This window comes from Colobus angolensis, unplaced genomic scaffold, assembly GCF_000951035.1.
Source record: "Colobus angolensis palliatus isolate OR3802 unplaced genomic scaffold, Cang.pa_1.0 Scaffold272, whole genome shotgun sequence".
Classification (NCBI taxonomy): Eukaryota; Metazoa; Chordata; class Mammalia; order Primates; family Cercopithecidae; genus Colobus; species Colobus angolensis.
This window is the reverse complement of record NW_012115955.1, coordinates 1,358,387-1,384,772: the sequence shown is the minus strand read 5'-3', so window position 1 is coordinate 1,384,772 and position 26,386 is coordinate 1,358,387. Positions and strand designations below refer to the sequence as shown.

The 26,386-nt window shown below is 47.6% G+C and overlaps 1 protein-coding gene across 3 annotated transcripts in view; it reads left to right on the top strand.

Moving 5' to 3' along the window:
- SYK (spleen tyrosine kinase) overlaps window positions 1–26,386 on the top strand; it is a 95,742-nt gene that overhangs the window by 35,022 nt on the left and 34,334 nt on the right. For all 3 annotated transcript variants that reach the window (XM_011948009.1, XM_011948007.1, XM_011948008.1), the window contains exons 2-6: window positions 6,589–7,046; window positions 8,162–8,322; window positions 23,149–23,287; window positions 25,573–25,651; window positions 26,027–26,076. In XM_011948009.1, the coding sequence (XP_011803399.1) occupies window positions 6,630–7,046; window positions 8,162–8,322; window positions 23,149–23,287; window positions 25,573–25,651; window positions 26,027–26,076 (846 nt within the window). In that variant the 5' untranslated portion in view covers window positions 6,589–6,629. The remainder of the gene's footprint in view (window positions 1–6,588; window positions 7,047–8,161; window positions 8,323–23,148; window positions 23,288–25,572; window positions 25,652–26,026; window positions 26,077–26,386) is intronic.

Sequence of the window (26,386 nt, the reverse complement as noted above, 5' to 3'; positions counted from 1 at the left end):
AAACTTACACACAAACACTTATAGACCATATATGGTGTCATTCACAGTCAAGGAAAAGGTAAATAAATATAAAGATGCAGTATTAAATCATAACTGCATAAAATTAACTGCAGTACACACTGTACTGCTGTAATCATTTCACAGCCACTTCCTGTTGCTATTGTGATGAGCTTGAGAGTTGCAAGTGCTCGCCTAAATCACTGTACGGTGCTCATCATCTCTGCGTGAGCAGTTCATCTCTCCAGTAAATTGCATATTGCAGTAAAAAGTGATCTTTAATAAGTGATCTCTTGCAGTTCTTAAGTATTTTTCATGTCTAGTGCAATACCGTACAACTTGAATAACGCCATGGGTTCCCTATGAAGGGTTACAATGAGGCTGGAAGTGCTCCCAAGAAATCATGACGTTATCAGAAAAAGCTGAATTGCTTGATGAGGCTTGTAGATGGAGGACTGTAGCCATAGTTGCCTGCCATTCCAGATGGATGAGTTGTCTTGTAAACAGATGACAATAAATGTATGGCACTGATAAATACAGTACAGTATTGTAAATATATAGCCTATTCCTTATGATTTTCTTAATGACATTTTTTCTCTAGCTTACCTCACTATAATAATATAGTATATGATACATATAACATGCAAAATATGTGTTAATCAATTATTTATGTTACAGGTAAGCCTTCTGGTCAACAGTAGACTATTAGTTAAGTTTTGGGGGAGTCAAAAGTTATACAGGAATTTTTACGACATAGGGGGGTGGTCAGCATCCCCACATTGTTCAAGGGTCAGTTGTATATTCCCTGTGGAAACCTTAAAAAGCAAAGAGCAGCACGTTTCCACTGAGCAGGATTTTGCCAGCCTCTGGTTACACCCTGAAACCTGAGAAAGACAGTGAAATCTCCAGACCTTTGGTGCTCACATTTTAGGGCAAGGGCAGTTTTGTGTTATTGCTACAAAGGTAATAGATGCTTTTGAGAAGTTAACTATGTGTAGGGGTGGCCGAGGTAGGCCGAAGCAGCACCTGAGGCTGGATCATCATGATGCAACTCTCTGAGTGCAGGCCTGAGAAGGAGGAAGCCAAGCAGGAGGCAGGAGAGGCCTCCACCCGGAGGCAGAAGCACAGTGTGGTGGAGATAGTGAGCAAGGTGAGGTTGCAGGTCTCCGGCCTGCTCAAGGAGAGCCTTGTGGAAGAGGAATGAAGATTTGCGATGTGATGGAGAGGTTCCTTGTGAGCCTCACTGCACCTTCAGGGGTAGGGAATGGTCAGCAAGGAAAGGAAGGACCAGGGGAGACTTCCATTACTTGAGAGATGGCAGTGGCTTTCATAAGGACAGCATCAAGGGCTATAGGGACACATGATGGCTTGGAAATAAATTTTAAAGAAAAGATACTGAGAGGACCCTGGAGACCAGCTCATCTAACCTGCTTCAAGATTCTCCATCCCTGTGACGGCATCAGATGGAGCTCAGCTCCTGCGCAAGCTCATGGCTTCCCTGCATCAGTGTGAGTGGCCAATGCTTCTGGTAGAAAGCACATGCCTTTCTGACTTGGTGAGAGGGGAGACTCCTGAAAGCCGCTAGGGCCTCATCCTCAGCAATTGTGGTGCTCAGTGTCACTTCCTCAATTAGGAGAGACTGAGGAAGGAATAGGTTTGCTGAGGGAGTGACATGAGGAGTCAAAAGCCTCATCTGGAGTATGTGGAGGTCAACTTGTCTGCTACACATCCAAGGGGGGAGTCAGATAAGCAGATGTGCAGATCAGGAGCTCAGTGGAGAGAAACAAATACCCGTTAACCAACAAATATTTTTGATGAGTTCTCCTGCACCAGGAGCTGTTCCGGGCATGGTGATATGACAGTGAACAAGGTCATCCTATTCTCGCCTACCAGAGCTGGCCCTCTGGTGGAAAGAATAAGACAATACTCAAATTCAACAGTGAATCATGACTGAGAGGACTGCTGCCTTATGGAGATATGCTGCGGAGAAAAATTAGGCAGGGAAGGGAGGTATGCGGCCCAGGACATTACAAAATATTATTTCATGTCAAAAAACACCTTTCTACTACTAAGTGCACATTTAACTTGTGTCATAAAAAAGGTCTTAAAAGAGCAAGGGATTTGCCGTGTTTTGAGGAGCTCACCTGACACCTGAAAACCCTCCTTGCTGAACCGCTACCTGCCCAGGTGTGCATTGACGTGCCAGACCCAGCAGGCTGAGGGGTACAGGTGGAGTTAAGGAGGAGCTAAGGGGCCTGGTTTGTTTCGCAGTTTTGTGCTTTGGAATGAAGTAGTTGCACATGTGGAAAAAAAAAATAACTGGGAATGTTAATTAAGAAAAACTAGGGAGCAAGTTCTAAACACTATTGAGAAGAAGATGATCCCCGGAAATGCTAAAGAGAATTTGAGCCGTGGGCTGTTCCTGCAGTCAGAGTTACGCATTGTGAGTTGGCAGAAGCATCAGGCAGGAAGGGCTGAGTCTGTGTGTGCAGGAGGAATGCATACAAGGGAAAGTCGCAGGCTCTGTCCCTGTCTCAGTTGGTGGGAGTGGCAGAGATGCCACAACTGTGGCCAAGACTACAGCTGGGTGAAAAGTGAGACTCTCTGGATTTGCCATACTGACTGAGAGCTGATATCTGAAAAGTGGAGCTGAGAACAGCAGCCTGGGCCACTGTGGGCAGGGGCTGGAATGAAGATGGCCAACTCCTGCCAAGGTGGCCTGAGAAAGAGGAGGTTGGAGACCAGGAGAAGGCCCCAGGTGGGTGCCAGTGGGTGCCAGTCCTGAGAAGGTAGGCACAGGAACACCATGGACACTGTTTATTCCCCCAATTAAATAGCCCAAAAATGTGCCATAAGCTGTCCTTGCAGTGAACCAGTGATTCTGCCCAAACCATCACCACCAACACGCCCAGGTCAACTCCAGCATAGGAAGTCACATGGCCAGAAAAGGGCCATGCCACATCGGTGCTGACACAGTATAGCACATTCTTCTGCCACCTGCTTGGGAACGTACCTGCAATGCACCATCAGAGCCACACAGTGTCCCTGGCGTGTGCCTGGAGGTTGCTCCGGGTCTGCAGATGCTCCCCGAGACCTGGCCACAGCCTGTCTCACTTCCTTTCCATTCACTTCTATATGGAATTCATGCCAAAGTGCCAGCACCCATGTCATGATTAGTGACAAGCCAATGAATTTTAAAAATAGTAGCTATGTTAAGATTTATATAAGTTAAAAAGTATTTGCTCACATTTTATTTAAAATTTTGTTCCTACAAAATTACTGTCTCAGTTGGAGCTGATGGTGCAGTCTGCTGTTCTGCAACTACATAAAAAGTAACCTGGGCCCTGCAGAGGGGACGCAAGCATCAGGGCCAGGTACACAGCAACAGGGATATTTGAGCTGGGTCTGCAAGGATGACCTGGATGGCCAGGAGGAAGAGCTGTGCGCGTCAGCAGAAAGCACATGTGGTGAGGACAAGAAGGGGAAGCCACAGCATCCCAGTGCTGTCCCGTGTGGTCTGTGGACTGGGCATGTTGGAAGAGGCAGGGAGGGCTGATGTGTGCTTTGAGGGAGGACCAGGCAGCTGGAGAGGGAGGCATCAGGAAGCTGGAGGGCAGAAGGTGAGGGGTGAAGGGCAGCAGTGGAAAGGACAGGGTTAAGCCAGGCAGGGGTCATGGATACGGGCAGTAAGGAGCATGCACAAGGGGTGCTTGGAAACCTTAGAGAATGCAAGGCTTGCGGAGGACTCCTGGGTTCCTGGCTGGGGCACTGCCTGGGCAGGGAAGGCAGAGAAGATGGAGAGCCTGGTCTCAGATGGCGTCAGAACCCGGCATCCACATCATCAGGATTGCAGGAACAGCAGCGTCCCAGTCCCTGGGTGTATCAGAGCCCCCAGGCCACGTGGAAGTGTGAGACCTGCTGGGCTGCAGGGGAAACAACGGATATGAGGTTGGAGGCCTGAGAAGACCCACTGCAGGAGAAGGGTGGAGTGGGGGAAAGGCAGGCTGGGGGCAGTGGCTGACCTTCAACCAAAGCATTGTAGAAAGGGGAAAGCAGTCAAAAGAGAAGTATTTCTTCCAAGAGACTCACCAGCACACTGTGTTTCCAGAGATGTCTTTCTGTTAACAGCATTCTTAGACTCCAAAGTAAATGTAGATATACTTTAAAAAACAAAAACACCTTGCTAAGAGATGAAATTTTAGAAACTTGTTGGGCAAAGAAAAGTCACTGATAGTCAACTGCTGTGAGAGGCAAGCCAGGAAATGATGATGAATACCCTACATTATAATAAACCCATGGCTCATTGGGGGCTCGTCCAGGAGTACTGACTTGAGGATACCATCTGGGGAGAACTGTGTGGCGTGTGTCAGGCTGACACGTACCTTTTGTAGCCCCTTGTAGGATGGTGCATGTTGAGAAGAAGCCACTTCACATCATCGTGGTGCAGGGTCTGTGGTGTGGTGTGCTTCATGTGTGTGTGTTGTGTGTGTAGTGTGTACTATGGTGTGTGTGTGGCATGCATGTAGTTTGTGTGTGGTGTGTGTGCAGTGTGTGTGATGTGTATAGTGTGCACGTAGTGGTGTGTGGTTTGTGTGTGTAGTGTGTATGTAGTGTTTTGTGTGTTGCATGTAGTGTGTTGTGTGTGGTGTATATGTAGTTTGTATGTGGTGTGTGTGCAGTGTGTGTGGTGTGTGTATGTTACGTGTGAAATGTGTGTGTAGTGTGTTGTGTGTATGTAGTTTGTGTGTGGTATGTGTGCAGTGTGTGCTTTGTGTGTGTAGTGTGTATGTAGTTTGTGTGTGGTATGTGTGCAGTGTGTGGTGTGTAGTGTGTATGTAGTTTGTGGTATGTGTGCATATGGTATGTAGTGGTATGTGTGCATGTGGTATGTGTGTATGTAGTTTGTGGTATGTGTGCAGTGTGTGGTGTGTGTAGTGTGTATGTAGTTTGTGTGTGTGTGGTGTGTGTGATGTGTGTAGTGTGCATGTAGTTGTGTGGTGTGTTTTGTGTATGTTTTGTATGTGTAGTGTGTATGTAGTGTAGCATGTGTTGTGTATATTGTGTGTGTGGTGTGCATGTAGTTTGTGTGTGATATGTGTGTAGCATGTGTGATGTGTGTAGTGTGTGGTGTGTATGTAGTTTGTGTTGTGTGTAGTGTGTATGTAATTTGTGTGTGTTGTGTGTGCAGTGTGTGATGTGTGTAGTGTATGTGATGTGTGTATTGTGCATGTAGTGGCGTGTGTTTCGTGTATGTTTTGTGTGTGTAGTGTGTATGTAGTGTAGTGTGTGATGTGTGTAGTGTGTTTTGTGTGTGTGGTATGTGTGCAGTTTGTGTGTTTGGTGTGTGTGATGTGTATAGTGTGTGTGTAGGGCATGGTGTATGTGTAGTGCAGGTGTGGTATGTGTCCATAGTGTGTGTGATGTGCATGTAGTGTGCATGTGGTATGGGCTGTGTGTGTGTGTGTGTGTGTGTGTGGACCATGAGGGGCATGCGCTTTGCTCCCTGGATAAATGGATGGAGTCATCTAGATAATTTTCCATTCATGACCAGCCCCTTTTGGTTAAAATGTGCCTTGTTGGATACTTTTGGGACTGGCAATATGTATCCTTCTCATTTACAACTATGATTGAGAGGAAATACTCTCCATGTTAAATATGCATTGGCCGCCTTCCTTTTTGCTTCTGAAGTGTATTTATTTACTGCAAGCAGTGTCTCTCCTATGTCAGATGTCCTGGTGGGCTGGGTACAGGCACTATCTCTTTAACACGGGCCCTGCAGATGGGAAATGGAGTTGCCCAGGAAGTGGTCTGGGGAAGTGGGGAGAGGACAGCCTATGGGCCCCAGGCCTCGGGAGCCAGCAGGGTGTCACTCTTCATGTCTCAGGCAGTGGCTTGTTGCTGTCATAGCCGGGGCTGAAGGTGGGAAGGCCTTGTGGTGACCGCAAGTCACAGTTACGTGTGGGCCCTCAACGTGGCCTCACTTCACCTCTGGGGCTCAGCACCAGCATGTGACTGACTGCTCCAGGCAGAATCTGGCAGCTCAGGTGGGTGAGGCGGTGGTAGCGTCCTCCTTGGACGCTATGATGAGGAGCAGGGCTTCTCTAACATTGTCTGGACTCAGGAGGAGCAGTTGGTTCGTGCTCATGTAGATTCTGCCTCCTGTGTGTGCGCTGGGACCCTTAGGGTCAGCCCAAGAGTCCTGTTTTGCAATCGACCTTCTGTTTGCTTCTCTTTGGGGTATGTTTATTTTTAGAATTCTTTGTCCTTCCCCACCCCGCTGACAAAAAAGAATTATTCAATTTGTATAGTATTTGATGGAAGTATTTAACTTCCATCAAATACTTGATGGAATATTTGATGGAAGTATTTAACTTCCATCAAATACTCTGATTTTAGCTGTTAGAAGGCATGCTGGAAACGGTAATGATGTGAACAGAAAGACAACTGTGTGTTGGAAGGGCCAAAGAGGGAAGTGTCTCTGTTCAGAGCTGGAAGGGTTTGTCTCCGCTTTGAAAGAGTTTGAGTGGTTTTAGCAAATGTTCCCTGCCACGTGGGTTCCTCACCAAAGTTCTCTGTCTCTGTCTTGCCCAGGTGGACACCTGCCTAGGCGTGTGCCCTCCGGCCTCTGAAGCATGGCCAGCAGCGGCATGGCTGACAACGCCAACCACCTGCCCTTCTTTTTCGGCAACATCACCCGGGAGGAGGCAGAAGATTACCTGGTCCAGGGGGGCATGAGCGATGGGCTCTATTTGCTGCGCCAGAGCCGCAACTACCTGGGCGGCTTCGCCCTGTCCGTGGCGCACGGGAGGAAGGCACACCACTACACCATCGAGCGGGAGCTGAACGGTACCTACGCCATTGCCGGCGGAAGGACCCATGCCAGCCCCGCCGACCTCTGCCACTACCACTCCCAGGAGTCTGATGGCCTGGTCTGCCTCCTCAAGAAGCCCTTCAACCGGCCCCAAGGGGTGCAGCCCAAGACTGGGCCCTTTGAGGACTTGAAGGAAAACCTCATCAGGGAATATGTGAAGCAGACATGGAACCTGCAGGTGGGCCACAGCTGGTCCTGCTGCCTGGACCCAGGAGGCCCTGTGACCCCACACAGACTTCCTGGCTACATGCAACACCTATACCTGTGTACCCTGTGTGCCCAAATAACACAACCACCTCCTTAAGCATCAACTTTGGCCAAAAAGTGCCTCTCTCTAATACAAGCCTTCCCCTTTCACAGCCACAGCTGAGAGGGCGGGCCCCTTTGTGCCAGCAGTGTGGGTGTCTCCACCACAGGGAACCACCGTTACCCAGTGCATGGAGGGCCTTTTCAGAGAGGCATTGATAGGTGCTGATTGGTTTCTATTTATCTGACAAGGTCCTACTAGACACACTGATAGGCACTTGATTTTATGGCTTCCTAATATCTCTTGCAGAACTTTCTGTGTCGACACTCATGAAGCTGCATCACCTGTTCTTTGGCTATCTGGTGTCACCTGCTACGCACCGTAATTTATTTAACTAGTACCTATTGATGGACACATTTGCTGTTTATGAATAAACGCTGCTAACAACATTGCTTTAGATCTGTCGTATACTATGCTCTTATGCAACATCTGCAAGATAAACTTTGAAAGGGTTGGGATTGCCACAGCAAAGGACGTGTATGGTTTTTTTTTATTTTTTATTTTTTGAGACAGAGTCTTGCTCTGTCACCCAGGCTGGAGTGCAGTGGCATGATCTCAGCTCAGTGCAACCTCTGCCTCCCAAGTTCAAGCAATTCTTCTGCCTCAGCCTCTCAAGTAGCTGGGATTACAGGCATGTGCCACCACACCTGGCTAATTTTTGTATTTTTAGTGGAGATGGAGTTTCACCATGCTGGCCAGGCTGGTCTCGAACTCCTGACCTCAAGTGATCCACCCGCCTTGGCCTCCCAAAATGCTGGGATTACCAGTGTGAGCCACCGTGCCCAGCCATATTCTTTTTATTTATACACTTGAAAGTACTTAAGTAATGTGTAAAGATCTTTCTGGTTTTATTTACTGAATGAATGAGTGAATAAGGTTTGATCCTGTTTTACCATGCCAGGACTCGAGACAGACTGGAAATGCCTTCTGCATCATTTTCATTTTTCCTCGGTATGGTTTACTCTGCTCTGCTCTCCACGTGGCAGGGTCAGGCTCTGGAGCAGGCCATCATCAGTCAGAAGCCTCAGCTGGAGAAGCTGATCGCCACCACAGCCCATGAAAAAATGCCTTGGTTCCACGGAAAAATCTCTCGGGAAGAGTCTGAGCAAATTGTCCTGATAGGATCAAAGACAAACGGAAAGTTCCTGTGAGTATTGTGCCTTCCCCCTCACCTCCTGCCACCAGGCCTGTGGGGACAATTGGGAATAATTCAGCTTCCCTGTGACTGGCCTCACATGACCCTGGGAAGGGGCCACACATTGTCGTTTGACAACATGCATGCTGGCCTGTCCTAAAGACATTTCTAACTAAAGCTATCACCTGTGACCCAGTGTTTATTTTGCCCAGTCTAACTCTAAAGTGAACACTCTTTTGGGGCACTGAGGGACATAAAGTTTAAAGAAAATGTGATTCAGCCCCATATTCTCCTTTTAATGGCAAATTATAGGATGCATAGCAAATTCTGTGGTTATCCAACTGAAATTAAAATACTGCAGTTTTTTCCCTCAAACTACCCCCTTGATCTCAGACTTTACTTCTATTTTTACATGAAACAAGATGCTAACACTAAAGATGTTAAGGAAAGTTTCCTGGGAGTAGCGTCCATGAGTGATGAGTGCAGGTTTGTGGGCTTCAGCCTTAGGCCCACAATCATTAGAGGGTCTGTCTGAATCCTGGGTTCTGTTTGCTATCCTCAGTGGTTCAATGTAAATCTAAATTGTAGAAGGTTCTGAGATACAGGCCAACGTGGTCAGTCAGTTGTCCAGAGAAGGTAAAGAACTGTCTTTGGGAGGTGTCAACCTTGTTCCTTCATTGGTGTCTGGTCAAGGTGGCTCAGTGTGGTGGTTGTCTATGGGAGAAATGATCCCCTGGTCACCTCTCAGTGTCCTTGCAGAGATGCTCATCTTGGAAGCATAACCAGAACCAGTGATGCAGCCTCATGGTTTGGCAATTGGTGAATCCCCAGCTGACTTCGTAAACTTTTCCTAGATTTAGAAGTGTTTTCTCTGCATGTCCATCTAGTCAAAGGAATTTCCTCAGACTTGACTGTCATACCTTGTATTTCAAAAATGATCTTAGCTGAGTGCAGTGGCATGCACCTGTAGTCCCATCTACTCCTGGCAGGAGGATGGCTTGATCCTCACTATGATTTCACTATGGTTTGAGGCTGGTTTGAGACCAGCCTGGGCAACATAGTGACACCCTGTCTCAAAAAAAGGAAAAAAGAAGAGAAAAGAAATTGACTACAATACTATTTAAAAAAAGAAGGAAGAGTGGCCCAGGTTGCCATGCAGTGGTGCCTACAGCGATAGTCTTTATTGGGATGCAGCCCCATGCAGCAGCAGAACGCTGTAGGGAGGGAAGATATTGCCCCTCACTGGAGGCACCTATGGCTGTTTTTGCTGAGGTTTGGCCTCTTACCATCTTCTCAGCAATAATTTCCAACATGAATGTCATGGAGCCATGCACGTAGCATCTTGGTGTGTGAAGTCAGCCCAAAATAGCATAGTCTGCACGATGAGGTTGGCCAACTTCCTGCTGGTTAAGAAGCCTACTCATAGCCTCTTCAGCCACGAAACCATTTCTTTATTCAGAGTTGTCTGTTCCCGAAAATAGTAGTTGCACCCTTCATGGCCATGACTTCTGCTCTCTCCTTCCTTTCTGGGGGATGTGTATAAACCCCATGCAGAAGGCTGGGAGGTAAAGCTCTTATTTGCCGAACACGCCTTGTTCTCTATCTGCCCTGTACAGACTGACATCTCATGTGTCCTCACAGCACATGCACCTGACACTGGGGCTTATGGTTTACGCAAGAGAGTCTCAAACTTGCTGTGCTTCCTATTCAGCTGGAGTCAGAGCTAACCAGGCATGGGCCTGTGGGAAAGGAGTCTGGGCTTCTGCATTTTCACCAAGCGCCCCCTCCTTAGTTGTCCTCTTCTCCTGGGTTCTTATTCTACCTTATATTGCAGTTTCCCAGTTATCACCCCATAATCGCCAACCTCCCAGGTAATAGCTTCCAAGGCTTTCTCCCTTGTGTTGTCCACAGCTCAGTCCCCTATCTTCCTGTGCTCCCTTCACACCTGCAGGGCTCACCTGTGGACTGGCGGTGCATAGCACCCCATGCCCAGGCCTGGCATCAGGCAGGGTATTAGTGAGAGGGAAGAGTAGAGCTAAACCTGGGCAGCAAGACCCAGCTTCAGAACCCAGGTTCCCATGACAGTTGTAGAACCTTAGGCTAAGGGGAGCTTTCCCCAGGCTCTGCTCCGCTGGTTCTGTGACCGTCTTGAGGATTCAATGAAAATGCTCACCATGTACACAGCACAGTACGTGTGGTCATCACCGGTGTAGCTTTTCTTCTCTCTTCAGTGCTCTTTCTCCATCATGAGCACCAGGAAAGTCTCCTTGTCAGGGTATCTTACAGTGTTTCTAACAGAGAAAATGTGAGGAAACATCCTGGAAGGCTTTACCACCTGGCAGTTTCACCTCATGGCAACCTTTCATCTCCTACAGAACCTGGCTGGGGTTCTTAGCTATTGCCAAGTGTGTAAACCTTCTTTGTTGCAGTGTAGGGGGCGTGTTATCCTGTGAGTGTTTGAATATGGTTGTGTATGCTTGTGGAGAGCATGGAGAATTTGCCATTGTACTGAATACAGTCCAAATCTACCATGCTTCCAGCATGGGACAGAGTGTGCATCCCTGAATGCAATGTCTCTCAAGTCCAGGTTGCGTAGATGTTGGTCCATATTCCTTCATCTTTGGAAGTGTTTCTTTGTGTGTTTCTTTCATGGGAAATAGAGCTAAAAGCCTTCAGGGAACTCTTGTGAGCCATCACCAGATTCTGTGGCCGCCCTTTCGGTGTGAGTGCGTCAGCTCCTGATCCACTGCGGGAGTCTGTCCTTTACTCCCCTGTGGGGTCAGGCCAACATTGCAGGAAGTCCCAGACCTGGTTTTGAATCATCCAAATCTGCCCTACTTGCAGATAGTTTTATAAAATCTCCATTATTTGCAACGAATAGCCACAGCACAAGGTCTTTGGAGTCAGAACTGGATTCCAGTCACTGCTGGATGTCCTCACTGAGCCAGCGGCTGTTTTTTCCCCACCGTTCTTCTTGGGCCCTCATTCAGATTCTCCTAAAGAATGTGTCCACGTCTACTTTCCAACCATCATGTCAGCTAATCCATCCATGGACCAACGTTACTGGAGTCTGTAGTTGCTTGAAGCACTAAGTGCCAGGCACCATTCTGGACTTTGGGAAGGGAGAAGTCAATCAGCAAGCCCCTGCCCCCATGGGGCCTGCATTTCAGTGGGAGAAAGGACACTGAACAATGGGAAAGGACTTCATTTAAGTAAGGGTGTAGAGCATACTGGGGTCGGGATGCTGGGGCTTGTTTCTGCTGCGTGGAGAGGATGGGCCTTGCTGTGAGGGAGGCCATTAAGAAGAGGCCTGAAGGCAGCAAGGAAACATCCCTGCCCAGGGAATGGCAAATTCAAATGCCCTGTGGAAGGAGCGTGCCTGGGGAGCAGGGCACCCACAGAGGCCAGTGTCACTGGCACAGAGTGAATGGAGAAGGGTGGAGTTGGGGCCCAGGTTGCAGAGCACTCTGGTACTGGGAGGACTCTGCTTTGGGCGAGTTGGGGGGCTGTCTTTAGGAAGCAAAGGGCCAGGGCCAGCTGGTATTCGGTGGGCTCTGCCTGTCTACACCAGTTTGCTGTAGGGAGGTGTCCGTGTTCATATACTTGCAAACCAAATGTGTTGATTTCTTCATTGTGATTTCAGGGCCTTCACTTTCTCATGCCTGAGCATCAGTCAGTTTGTCTCTGTTCTGATCTCCTGTCCACCCCACCCACTGTGCTTTGACCTGGGTCCTGTGCAGGCCTGTGGGCTGGCCCTTAGGAGGTGTGCAATGAATGCCTGTAGCCTAAATCAATGAATTATTTGGACCCATTCTCCAACTCCCTGCTCGTTTTTGCTTTCCACTTCCTGACATGTAGTAATACCACTGCAGTTCTGTGTAGGGGCAGCTCCACACCTGTCAGTGTTGGGGAAGGAATGGGGATTCTTGCACCTCTTTCTACCTCCTCTTAAATCATTACTGATGGACAGATGCAGGGACACAGCAATAGATATAGAAATATAAAAACATGACACTGTGCACTCCATGGTTTGTAAGATTTGCTTTCTCTGGGTAGGAGGCAGTGTGGACTGTTAACAACATATCATTCGGATTGTCTGGCCTCAAATACTGGCTCCACCTTATCACCAGCTATGGGACCTTGAGCAAGTTACTCAGTGGTCTGTTTCCTTCATTTCTTTGTCTGTAAAATAGCTTTATTGTCTGTAAAATAGCTTTAATGTCATCTCTGACTCTCAGAGTCTTTGAGGGTTATAGAGTATCATAAACTGAAGGCCCTCTGCACTGTGTTTGGCACCGAATGAAGCAGCTTCATCCCCCTCCCCCTGCAGTGACCTGGACCACACTTTGATGCATCAGTAACATACACTGAATGTCAGGTCCTCCATGCAAACTCTTCCCGTCCCTGCATCACAGGTGTGCCATGACCTCTGCAGGTGAGTCATTCTTCTGCAGCTGAGAAAACCAGGCAGGTCTCCCTTATGTTCTTCTCCCTGCCGTAGGTGTGTTTATTTCCACTCTGTGGCTGTGAATATATAGTGTGAGAGTCACTGTCTGGCCATAAAAGGATTCACACTAGGCTTTTGCTTTTATGAAGTGACAGACTTAAATAAAGAATAATTATTTTGGCCAGGCACGGTGGCTCACACCTGTAATCCCAGCACTTTGGGAGACAGAGACAGGTGATCACACGGTCAAGAGATCAAGACCAGTCTGGCCAACATGGTGAAACCCTGTCTCTACTAACAATACAAAAATTAGCTGGGCGTAGTGGTGCGTGCCTGTCGTCCCAGCTACTCAGGAGGCTGAGGCAGGAGAATCGCTTGAACCTGGGAGGCAGAGGTTGCAGTGAGCTGAGATCATGCCACTGCACTCCAGCCTGGGTAACAGAGCGAGACTCCGTCTCAAAAAAATTATTATCGTTATTATTATTATTTCACAGAGGGGGTTGGAAGATTATTTTTGCATTGCAAGCCATACACTAATCAACAGGATTTTACTAGTTTGGTGGATAATATGGGTAAATAAAATCCCAGTGATTACTCTCCACACTTTCATCATGAGTACCAATATGCCATCTCCACCATTCAGATGCCAGCATTTCAGCCTGAGAATCACTTTACGTGGAAAGTGGCATTAGTAGGAATTGGACTGAAAGTTGAAAAAAACAAAAGATTTCCTGAAACGCATGCACCCTCCATGGCCATCGCAAAATGCCTTTGTTCAAACAGACCTTGAAAACACTGAGGGTAAGGCAGCATATTTTGGAGATCTAGATCAGATTATAAATCCTCAGTAATGCAGTTCAAAATGCAGATGATAGAAGCAGATTACGTCTGGGAGATGCTGTCCAACTAGGCTCCTAGTTTTCTGTCCTTAGGAACTATACGTGAAATCCACTTACAGTGACAGTACACCTGAGCCAGAGGGCATTTACCACTTAAGGGGGCGAAATTTCTTGGTTTTCAAAGAAGAACTCAGCTGTGGAGGAGCTTGTCCCAGGCCGGAAGGCAAAACCAGGTCCCTGATGTTGTCTGGGGCTAAGCAGAAACAGCAGCCGGCAACCAAATCCATCTCCAGAGACTCCACAACCATGGGCCCCTCCCTATTCCCCATGCAAGGTGCAGCACCAGGGGGTGTCCGTGTGAAATCTCAGAACACACAGAGGTGTCCATCCGTTTTCCCCTCTCTTCTGTCCTGTCCACACAGCTCACCCACACCTTTCAGGAGTGACTCTGAGAAGGTAGTTACAGGGCCTTTGCACGTGTGCTTGAGGAATCACGAATATAGACAGAGGCTGTTTGTGGAGGGGCTGGGCAGTGTGGGCCAGTGATTGTCCCTCACAGCCGCCTGTGGCGTTTCTGGAGGTGATGTTCATCACCTGGCCTTTGCCATAGCGGCCCTACCCTTGTCTGGGGTCTAGCTGGCCAGAAACGAGCACTAGAGGGGGAGTCCTCCAGCCCACATTCGGTGGGTGAGGGTCAGAGTGCTGCCTCGTTGGTGACGTCAGGGACCAAGTCTAGGGAGAGGGGCTGAGTGGGGAGGGAGATCCCCTGCCCCCAGAGGCCTTGTATGACAGCACAGGCTGCTATTTGGAGAAGCTAGTCACAGCTGTCTGTGAAAAATGAATTTGTTAGAAAAAGGAAACAAAGCTTACTTTCCAAAAATTATATATCCCTTCCCCAAAAGGGAGGATCCAGGATTGAGGGGTCCGAAGCATACACAATTTGAAGACCCTCTTATTTTTGAAAAAATATACAATTAGGCATGCAGTAGAGCATATTTTCTAGACTAAGAAAAAAACTCGATAAATTAGAATTTTTTAAAGGCTGGTAAATACAAGCATACAAAATTTAGAAAAGATAATGTAATATTTTACTTAGTTGCCTGACACGTCTCTGTAACACCTTTTATTTCCTCCATGTCCTCGATTTCACTGTGTTTGACTGCATCTTAGTTCAACAATAATTTATTAATATATTTGTCTATATATAGACAAAGAGACTCTTCACTCCCTCCTCTAGGTTCACACTTCCTTATTAGTAATACCATGTACATTTTTAGAATCCTTGTCAAATTTGGGAGGGGAGGTTAAAGTAGAACAGAGTGATCTTCCCTGGCTGTGACTAAAATATCTTTTACAATCTGTGCAAAGCCTACGGCCATGCAGTCACATTGCTGGGCTCCTCTTGGTCTGGAGGAGGCTGTGATCCACTCCTCTCTGACCCTCATCCACTTGGTTCACACAATGTGGTGTATTGCCATTGTGCACAGCCAATTCTCCCACACACATTACTCTGCTAAAATGCAATGGGATGTGTCCTTCATTTCATCTTATAAATGAACTTAGGATGGAAATGCTCTAAAGAGTCCATGCCGGGCAAAATTTTAAAGATGGAAGTGTTGTTTTCTTTGTGTTTAGTATCCAGGTAAATATTTTATTGTTTTTGGCTAAGAGTCCTTGTAAATCTTACAAAGCCAAGAATAAGTTCAAGGTGACCTTTAAGACACGTAAGTGACTGCTCTCCAAATAGCTCAGTTAATGTTAAAAATAAAAGGTAGTATTTCAGATCTGTGGACGGAGTCGTCCAACCAGTAAGTCACCAATTCCATTTTAACTACAGTTTCTACCTTCTGACTTTAGAAACGTACTGTTTAAAAAAAAAATAGTTAAAAAATAGTCATTCATTCAACAAAATAGACATGTTTTCAACCAGACATGCAGCAGGCATTGTGATAGGACTTGGATACTGTGGGGACTAAGTCAGACCTTAGTCCCTGCCCTCACCGGACTTTGACTGCAGGGGGAAGATGACAAATGCAAGCTGACGGGCTGCAAAGTCTGCAATGCTTGGCAGTAGGTCCTCTCCACCACAACACTGTGCCTACCCAGAGTGATCTTTATTTTGTTTTCATTTACTTGTTTATTGTCCCCACCCCCACTTGCTCTGGATGCACAAGGGCAGAGATTGGGCTGCTGCCTTTGCAAGTGCAACCCAGCACCTAGAACATCGTCTTGGTGGGAAAAATCTCTCTGGGTAAAAAGGAACATTCTGGCTGCTAACTTGAACGGGGGCCACTACTTGGACAGGAGGAGGGACAGCATGGGTCATCGGGCCTGTCTCAGGTGCCCAGGCTGGATGATCATCTTGTGTGTCACTAACTGTAGGAACTGGGAAGTGGCCGTCAGAGCAAGCGGGCTGACTCGATCTGGCAGAGCTTGACACCTCACCAGGCAGAGGCAACAAAAGAGCAGGGCCGCAAGAAATTCAGGGGGTAGCATGGGTGTGGAGGCCAGGGCAGGCCTGGATGCCTGCAGGAGAAGGAGGGAAGTGAAGCAGTGGATGCCGAGTGGGCGTGCAGGAGCCCGGGCATCTCCAGAGCCCCAGTCCAAGCCCCAGGAGGCAGCATCATGTCATGGTCACGGTCACATGGTGCCCTGAGACCTTTCTGGTTCCCTGAGATTCTATGGATGGTGGCAGAGTTTTCCTGGATGGAGGCAGACTGGCCAGGCGGTGGAGGGAGTGGCACATGGCTGCCCCAAGCCACACCATGGGGTGTTGAGAGAGACCCTGACTGCTCAGCCACCTCGAGTGTGCAGCATGACGCAGGGCAGCTGCTCTGAGGGCTCACAGCAGGAGAGGCACCTGGAGAGCAGGGCTGCGATCAGGCCCAGTAGTTTGCATCTGTCTGGAGAGAAACTGAGTCGGAGAGGATGCCCAGGAGGTTGTGAGCCCCAGCGATCTGAGAGGCACACATGTTGAAGAGTGAGTGAGGAGGATGGGAAGCCTACAGGCTTGGTGGGTCCTAAAGTTGCAAGAACATCAGTGTCCCCTGCAGCTAAGTGGGCCTGATGTACTCCACTCAGGCCACAGTTGCTGTACATGATCTCTTGGGACCCTAGAAGTGCTCCTTTCCATGATAGCTCTTTAATACATTAGTTAAAACAATCCCCAGGAAGCCAAGTGTGCAGGACAGGATAAAAAGATAGCACAGAAAGCCCTCAGAGCACAGACCAGCTGCGAGTGCAGTTTGCCCTCAGAGGCCTTGATAGCCACCCCTTCCCAGCCCCCATGCCGCCATCGAATCCCTGTGTGGCTTATTATGTGCTCTGCAGCTGGAATTCATGTGGCCTCCTGACCTTCTTTCCCCTGTCCCTTTTGAGAAGAAATAAACAGTGTAGTCTTTGAGTCATCCCTTTTGTACTAGCCAAGTTCCAGGTGCAGTAAGACACACTCGTTATCTCCACCTCTCTTCTCCCCTTCCTTTCCCTAATGTCTGCACACACTCTTATCCCCTCACTTCTTCCCCCTCCACCCCGCCATCTCTCTCTCTCTCTCTCTCACACACACACACACACACACACCCACACACTTGAGAACCGCAGCTGCATATCATCTCCTGTGGACCTGTGCACAACCTGTGGAGCCCAACTTAAAGTACTGCATCCGTTTCCCATGCTTTATCCTAATTTAGGTTTGTTTCCTGGTCATATAGAATACTAAAGTGTATGTCCTTAGGAACTGTCTCAATTTCTCAGGGAAATGGGATATACGTGAATAAATTTTTTATGACTCCCTTATACTGAGTCCCACTTGCACTGCAAAGGATTAATAACACCTGTTTCCAAAGCAAGGCGTCCCCTGCCATGCAAGCCACATGCTGGGGTGGGGAGGTGAAGGGTATGGGCATTGGTGAGGGGTGTTGTTCTGATGTTCAAGGTGACAGGTATGTTATCTGGTGTCCCCAAGCTGGGTTCCACCCAGGGCCTGCTCCTGGATGAGGGCTATATGGCTCTGATTTGCACACCCCTGATTCTGGTGGACACAACCCTTTTTCTTAGAGAGCCAGAATCACTGCGTCTTCTAGTCCTCAACTGCATAAAAAATGGGGTACAAACTTCTCTGGACTATCTATTCTTATTGTTCATTGGTTTATCCTGCAGGGTCACCCATGGAGCCTGTAATCAAATGAGCTAGTGAGTGAATATGTGTGTGTGTGTGTGTGTGTGTGTGTGTGAGAGAGAGAGAGAGAGAGAGAGAGAACCATCTGGAGGGCCGGCAAAAGCACAGATTTCTGCCTCCCATCCCCTGAGTTTTTAATTCACAGGTCTGCATAAGGACTCAGCCATTTGCATTCCTACCTACCAAGTTCTCAAATGATGCTGATGCTGCTGGTCTGGGGATATGGTGTGAGCCTGTTTGAGATACCTGTTACCTACCTGGGCTAGGTTAACAACTATGATCATTTGAGATTTTCATAGTTCATTGGAGGGTCTATAACTACATTTGCAGTAGCAATTCCTGCAAAATGCCCAAATACTGTATTATTGGACTGGTTCTGATAAAGTTAACTTTGAAAATGCCTCTATTTGTAGAAACTTTTACGTTTTTTAGAAAATTTCTAGCAATTCTATTTGTTTGTTTGTTTGTTTTCCAAATATTTCTGGAGTATTTTTAGAGTATTTGATTGGTTGCTAATTTCCATAGTTCCATTTTTTATTTTGTTAAACATTTCACAGTTTATATTCTGTATCTGATTATTCTACTACTGAAGGTTTTGGAGGATGTAAATCTCTGTCTCTTCCTCTCTCTTCCCCTCCCTACCCCTTTCCTCATGACTCATGCTTTCCGATGTTTCCAGTGATCTTTCTGAGCTTGTGCCTGGTTAATATTCATCTGTGGGAATCTTGAGTATCCAATGCCGGGAACGCTTTCCTCCAGAGTTGAGGGGGATTTCCTCTTCACAGGCCCTTGCTTTAAGGTGGGAATCCCACATCCAGGTGCTCACTGTGATGCTGGCCTGAGATTCTGTCCCTGTCCACTGCCGTGCTGAGATTAGCATTGGCCCTTTGGCCAAACCCACTTTAATTGCTCTTATTTGCCACTTACTTTTGGCTGTTCAAGCTTCAGCTCACTTTTTGTCCTATACTTCAATTTCAAAAGTGAATTTGCGGCTTAGGAAAAGCCTTCTCCTTGTTCATTGATGAATGAGACTGTGTTTGGCTGTCATGAGCCTCCTTTGCCACAACAAAAATTCCGTTCCAACAGTGCTCTCATACGCTGCCGTAATTGATCAAAGTATGACATTTTATTTGATACATGTGGTTTTGCAGACCTAGGTCATCATAAAGAGTCATGACCTGTCTGAAGTTAAAAGTTCAAAGAGAGTTGTGCTCTGATGTCAATATCACTTCATTGATGCTGATTAAAGTCTCCTTTGAGAGAAAAAGGAGAAAAAAAAAACGGCAGGGGAAAATGAGAACACCTAGTGGGCTGGAATGTGCCTGGTTTTTCTGTTCTGTCTACAGCAGATACAGGCAGTGTCCCAGTAGCCCTGGGGGGGCCGCCTTGAGTGTCTCACTACTTCTTGGATCCTCACTTTCCCCTTGGTGCCCGGGCATCACCGCTGTATATTCTCTGTCCCCCCAGGAGGGTGCAGGAGAGTAGAGGAGTCCAGCCGTTCCAGGCCATGCTCCAGCAGAGTCACCATGCCTCACCTTTGCATAGTGTTCTAATGTCTGTGAGGCACAAGGCCTGCTCACCCCAGAGGCCAACTCTGCCCACCCTGGGAAAGTAACCATGCCGCAGGTCAAGGACGGTCTCAACCCAGTTAGGACAGCTTCGCAGCATCATCTCAAGCTCAAGCCCTGGAAATCTCAGGCTTTGCAATAGCAAAACACAAATCTGTTACCTTACTCCTCCCAAGACAATTACTGGGAAAAAATATTAAAGGCTTCTGTGAAGAGCCTGAGGCCAGTTGACCTTGAAGGCAGAGGGCAACAAACCAGACAGGAGCCGGGAGCCTTGCCTGTGTGCACACCCTCTCTGGGTGTCTGTGGAGCCATAAGCCTGGGTGGGTGTGCTGATGCCACCACCAGGGCAAAGCTCTCAGTAACAGGACACAGCCAAGAGGAGGAGCAAGGCTTCCAAATCAGTTTGTCTCCTATGTTAAATTAAAAAGAGCCTGTCCAGGATCTGCCTGCAGCCAGCAGATACTTCACAGTTGCTGGTGGTTAATGTCACGAGCCTTCTGGTCTTTGCCACCTACAGATGCTGGGCCTGTGGGTTTCCTTTCCCTGCTCTTGTTTCTTGCCACCTGCCACAGGGGGCTACTCAGGCTGCATGTCCATGGTCAGTACCTGTACCTTCCAGTTACCTATTGCCAGGAGCTGGCCAGGACTGCTTGGTGGAGCACAGGAAGAGAGGGGATCGCCTGCAGAACCTGTCCTCTTGAGGAGCCTCAAGGAAGTGGGGCCTTTGCAGAAACTCCTTGTTCAAAAGCAAAGAGCACTCTCTGTTTCCTCCTGGTACCAGCTCTCTTTTTATACTGCTTTTATTGTGAAATATAAAACACAGAAGAGTGCACAACTAAATAGGTACAACTTCATGAATGATTATCAAGCAAACACAACCCAGTCAAGAAATAAAATGCACCCAGCATTGCCAGACCCCCCTGCCCTCACACACTCACACCCGTCTGCCTGGCTGGCCTCCTGGGAGGCACCACCTCCTGAACTCTTGTGTTCATCACGCCCTTGCTTTTTTTGTTGTTATTTTTCATTTGTTTGTTGTTTTAGTTTTACCACCTAGGTGTACATCACTAAATAAAACAGGTGGCTTTTGTCTGTTTGGGGACTTTGTGTATATGGAAGCATGGAGTGTGTTTTATGTTTGTGAGACTCATCTGTGCTTTGTATAGCTACCATTTGCTCATTTTCTTGCTTTATAATATTGTATTGTGTGAATTCCTACAATGTACTTGCTCTGTGGTCAGTGAATACTTAGGTTATGTGCAGTTTTTGATAGTCACAGATGAAGCTGCTGTAAGTAGCCCTGTAGTGTATGGTGCACACATTTCATATACCTAGGGGTGGAATTGCTCATTCACGAGGGCTATGAATGAATAGGTTCAGTTTCAGGAGACCGTCCCAAATTGTTTTCCAAAGTGGGTAAGCCATTTATGTTCCCACAAACAACGTAGCAGGGGCCTTGCTGCTCCCCACTCTCAGTAGCACTTAGAACGATCTTTCTATCTTCCGCCAGTCTGAAGAGCGTGGAATGGTACTTTCCTGTGGTCTCCATTCGTATTTGCCAGATGCCTAATGAGGTTGATGACATCATCTCTCAGGGCAATCTGTGCTTGTCTGTCTCAGTTTTTAACAAGAAAATGTCAATCAAGACATAGGGCAAGATGGAGTACAGCAGATTGGACTGGATTCAGAAACCAGAGTTCAGATCCCATTTATTACTACTATCTTTTTTTTGTAGATATGGAGTCTCACTCTGTTGCCCAGGCTGGAGTGCCGTGGTGCAGTCTTGGCTCACTGTGGCTTTGACCTCCTGGGCTCAAGTAATCCTCCTGCCTTGGCCTCCCAAAGTGCTAGGATTACAGGTGTGTGCCACTGCACCTGGTTCAGATCCTATGTATTATCTCCATGACCTTGAGGTCACAGACGTAAAAGATTAAATTATAGGAAATACTTTGGAGTGGCATATTGTCACCATTCTTTCAAGGCCAACTTTTAAAGGTATATGCATCCACTCTTACTGCTGTGGTGTTTGGATAGCTCTTTACACCCTCAAACTATAAGCCACGGATGTGTGTCGAATAAACATAAATAGTCTCGCTTTATAAGATACTTTCCCTATAAAACAGACTCAGTTCTCCCTTTATATAAAAAGATGACAGTATGGTTTTTTGTTGTGTTGTGTTGTATTTAACGGTCACTAACTGCTGGCTGTAATCAGCCACGTGGCTGTGAAAAGGGAGCTCACACCTTGGGCACTGACGACTTGGTTGGTTTGGGAGGAAGAGGCTGTTCTCACAGTGAGAAGGTTTCAGCACAGCCACCTGCTGAGACCACAGAGAACCTGGATGTGTGTGCTGCACCCTGGCCAGCTGCCCTGAGCTGTGGGGCGCTGTGCACAGCCAAGCACTGCTAGAAAATTCACTTATTCTGAAATTCCCTCCTCCCATGCCGTCGTTCAGCTTTCAAGCCTTGGGTTAGCTTTTTGAGATGAGTCGCCACGGCAAGGGACAGGAAAGCGTGGCCATGTCCAGTTCCGAAGGCCGTCTCAACTCTCCCTGTGGCCATGTATCTGACCTCTTGCGACCAGGAGGAGGCATCAGAAATTTCCCCAGTACCCACATGTCCCAAGGCAGCTGGGCACACTTGAACTCTGCCCCACGTACAGTGCATTTGGGCATGCGGCTTAACAATTGTGGACCTCAGCTTCCTCATTTTAGAAAATGCAGGAGCCAAAGGGGCCTCCTGGGACCTCATGACTCACCTTCAGAACCTAGGATCTCACGATCCAAAGGGCTGCAGCTGTGGAGAGGAGAGAATGCCACTGTGGGTGTGACTACAAAGCTAAATTGGGGGATTCGCACCCATTTCGTGCCTTTTCAGCCTCCACCGGGACCTCGAACTCCCCAAGTCCTACAGGTATTCCAGGGGATTTCTCACCTCCCTGTGAATCGTAAGCCTCGCGTCGCATGCACTGCAGTGGGAGTGTTGCTCTCTGCCTGGCATCAGACTCCTGCGTCTCTGTTCACCAGGACCCAGGGCAGGGGGTGGTACTGAGGGTCACCCAGCATGACCATGAAGACAGAGCCTTGGCTGCTCAGCACGGCCAGCACAGCTCTGATTTCACCTGTCTCTTCACCCCACAGTGGATGTCATTTTCTTCTACTGGGGGTGTTACCCAACAATATCATCATTTGAAAGTGTTTGAAGTCCAGCCCTGCCTCCCTTTCCTACAGTGGGAGCATGGGAGGGAGTGAGGAAGGCCCAGGGGATGGAAGCTTCCATATCCTTCCATCTCTGGTCCAGAAGATGGCTGATTAAAATGCCCACAAAACACCCCCGCCCACACCCCAAGCTAGGTGGTGGAGCTGTCCATCTTGGATCTGACCCAAATGCAGGCCCTGGTGAAGAAAGGTGAGTCCATTGGGCTCCACAATAATCAGGGCCCATGGAGGCCCCGTGCTCATCGCCCTGAGCAGCATCACTGCTATCAAGCACCAGGCTCTCCTGACCACTGCCCAGAGCTCCTGGGCCCTGCTAGAGCTTAACCATGGTCCATTCATCACCAGCCTGCTAGCATTTCCTTGTTGCAAGCTCGCCCACTGGCATCATCCCTGAGTGGTAAACTGGGCCTTCCTGGATTGGGCAAAGCCCTTGACCCGGAGGCTCCAGACTCTGCCCTCCAGCTGCCTTGCCGGGTGACAGGCCCCAAGGAGCGGCTGCTGACTGCTCAGGTCAGGGTGCTTCCTCTCAGGTCCCACCTGGGGACTGGTAGGCCTGGGGTTGATGCAGCTCTATCCTCTCTTCTAGGATCCGAGCCAGAGACAACAACGGCTCCTACGCCCTGTGCCTGCTGCACGAAGGGAAGGTGCTGCACTATCGCATTGACAAAGACAAGACAGGGAAGCTCTCCATCCCCGAGGGAAAGAAGTTCGACACGCTCTGGCAGGTACCCGGCCTCCTCTCCCCACCTTGTGGGTAGAGTACAGGGTACATGGGGCTTCTTGTCCCGTAGACTCTGAGACATAAGAGGAACCAAAGCACCCACTGCCCACAGTGTGGTCCCTAGGCCAGCAGCAACCCTGGAGCTCATGAGAAACGCACACCTGGATCCACACCTGGGCCCCTGCCCCACACCTGGACCCCTGCCCCACCTGCCAATCAGACCCCACTTTCAGCCTCCAGGTGGCTTCTGTGTTTGAGAAGCACTGGTCCAGAGGCTGTCATGTGAGGTGAGCGAAAGTTCCATGGCTTGTTCAGGGCCGCTCAGTTCTCAGTGCCACAAGGTGATGTACATGCAGGGCTGTGTTCAGAGTTTAACAAGACATCCTCTTTTGGAGAGCTAGAAATATTTCTTCCTAGGATATTCTAACTAGAGCCCAGAGCAGCCTTTCAGACAAAGACACACAAAATAGAGGAATGGATGCCCGGGGAAGGAGGCCTGGGAAGAGCTAAGCAGGCCTTTGTTGGTGGTGTGAGAGGCTGAATTAGACAGCAAATGTCAGGTGTCCTCCTCATTGTAAATCGAGTCTCCCTCTGTGGAAACTAAGGCAATGTAGGAAGCACATCCTAAATTTAGAAAGCATACTCCCTGGGCTCCAGGCTGCTGCTCATACTGATTGCCACAGTCTTGGTCTAAAAAGTGCATATTCCTGACCCAGCTACTAGCAAACCCTGAAACAACTCACAATTTGGAAGTTCCTTAGGCACTAATAAGCACTAAAATAATGCTTGTCACTGCTTTCACTGAATCGCAGTGAGCACAGATTGCTTGTCTTAATTTTGCATCACAGCTACACTGGCTGATGATGAAGGAAATAAAAGTAACAGTACTTCATGCATCATCTTAGCAGAGCATCCTGTGAACTGTAGTAGGTTCAGAGACACGGAGAAAGCCAACTGACTCTGCCACCACCCCACCACCCCAGAGCACCAGCTACCTCAAACATGTGTGGGTGAGGGGCATAATCAAGGCACATTGAGATGTCCTCACCCAAGCCCAGCTGGGGCCACACATGCAGTCAATATTGAGGAAAGGACTCAACTCAAAATCCTGTCTTTTCAAAAACTGAGACTACAGAGCCTTAGCCCCTTTAAAGCACTTAAAGTTACTACTTCCAAATGTGATTTGGTTTCTAGTGCTGTAATTGGGGAAAAAAAATACTCCTTTTTTGAATGTGGATATGATCATATTAAAAAATGTTAGTCACAACATTTACATTGTCTTTTGATTTTGTGGCTCATTGCCATGTCTCATCATTGACCACAGGCTTCTTTCTTTTAACGATATTGATTCGAAAGAGTATTTAACCTTTCTACACTCAATGCCCCAAAGCGCGTCAGGGAGGTGAGCAGGGAGTGTGGCCTTCTGCAATGCAAAGGCACCTGGAGTCCTCTATGCCAGCTTAATGCTCCCAGGTCCCAGGCCCCATCACTTATAAACAGCCATTCATTCACCTTCTCCGGAAAGGGTGTTTTGTGTGTGTGGTGTTCTCTCACAGTTTCAAAGGCTGAGCGCTCACCATGGTGTTAAGCATCTCTAATTATGGAGAATGTCCTTCCCAAGACTCTTTACTATTTTTATTGATTCCCCTGGTAAATTATAGCATTCATCCCTAATTAAATATTCCTCATTGTATATCTTCTAGGGACTGTGTTTAGGAAACTACCTCAAAAATGCCAGCAATACATTCTAATTTCCCATGCATGATTTCATTGATTTTTCTTGACAGCATTGTAAGGTACTTCTGTACCCTACCCCAACTCCAGGGCCCCAGTGCCATTTCGCAGAAAGTTGGTGATTGCTCTACTACCCTGTTTCAATATTCTTTACTGTAGACCAGGGATCTGCAAACCCATAGACCAAATCTGGCTCTCAGCCTGTTTCTGTGTAGTCCTTGAAGAGAATGGTTTTTTTTTTTGCTTTTAAAGGTGTTGTTTTGGATAAATAAATAAATAAACAAAGGACATAGATATGGTATGAGGCCCACAAAAAACAAAAATACCACTTTCTGTTTACAAAAAAAATTTGCTGACCCTGGCCCAAGAGGGAGGATCCCTAGCTGTGGGCCCACTTCCCCAGCCACCCTTGTGGAGTGGACTTACACACATCAAAGCATTTACGGTCTTGGGGCCACTTTGAAAGCCTGACGGTCAGTCGGCAGCTCTCAGTCACTATTTTTCTGTTTCCTGACTTTGTTATTTACCACACTTTCTTACTTTTTTCTCTTTCAGCTAGTCGAGCATTATTCTTATAAAGCAGATGGTTTGTTAAGAGTTCTTACTGTCCCGTGTCAAAAAATCGGCACACAGGGTGAGTTTCCGAGACGCCGGAGTCTCACTGTTTGAGGTATCAGTGACAATCAGCCTCGTTTTCGACCTAGCTGATTGCAGTTTCGGGTTGGATGAGGACTTCTTTTTACGGATTGATTAATAACGTTATCAGAGCACTCAATTTTGTAGATCATGAATCAAAAAATAGCTGGTTGCTTTAACTTTTAAAAAATTGTAATTATTTGTCTTAATTGCATGCGGGAAAAAGGAAAAGAGGGTCAGAAGTACCTGCAGAAAACGTGCTCACTTCTCAAGCAGCAGCACATCCTGATCTCATTGACCGATCTGCAGTGGGGAGGGAAAGGAAGTGGTTTCCACAGATAGAGCCATAATGATCCATGTTCTCTCTAACCAGGAAATGTTAATTTTGGAGGTCGTCCACAACTTCCAGGTTCCCATCCTGCGGTAAGTGTCACTAGGAATACCACTGAATGAGAAGCTGTTGCATATTTCACAAATGAAAAGCATGTTTTAGCTAACAGGAGGAGTGGTCACTGATATTTTGATTGCTCTTCAAAACATTATCCTTGATGAGCTGGGATTTCTAGTGAGTGTTAGGCAAAATCAGCCTACTGTTAGTGATAAACTAGCCACATTGTCTTGTCTTTCTTTCTTTCTTCCTTTCTTTCTTTCTTTCTTTCTTTCTTTCTTTCTTTCTTTCTTTGTCTCTCTTTCTTTCTTTCTCTCTTCCTTCCTTTCTTCCTTTCTTTCTTTC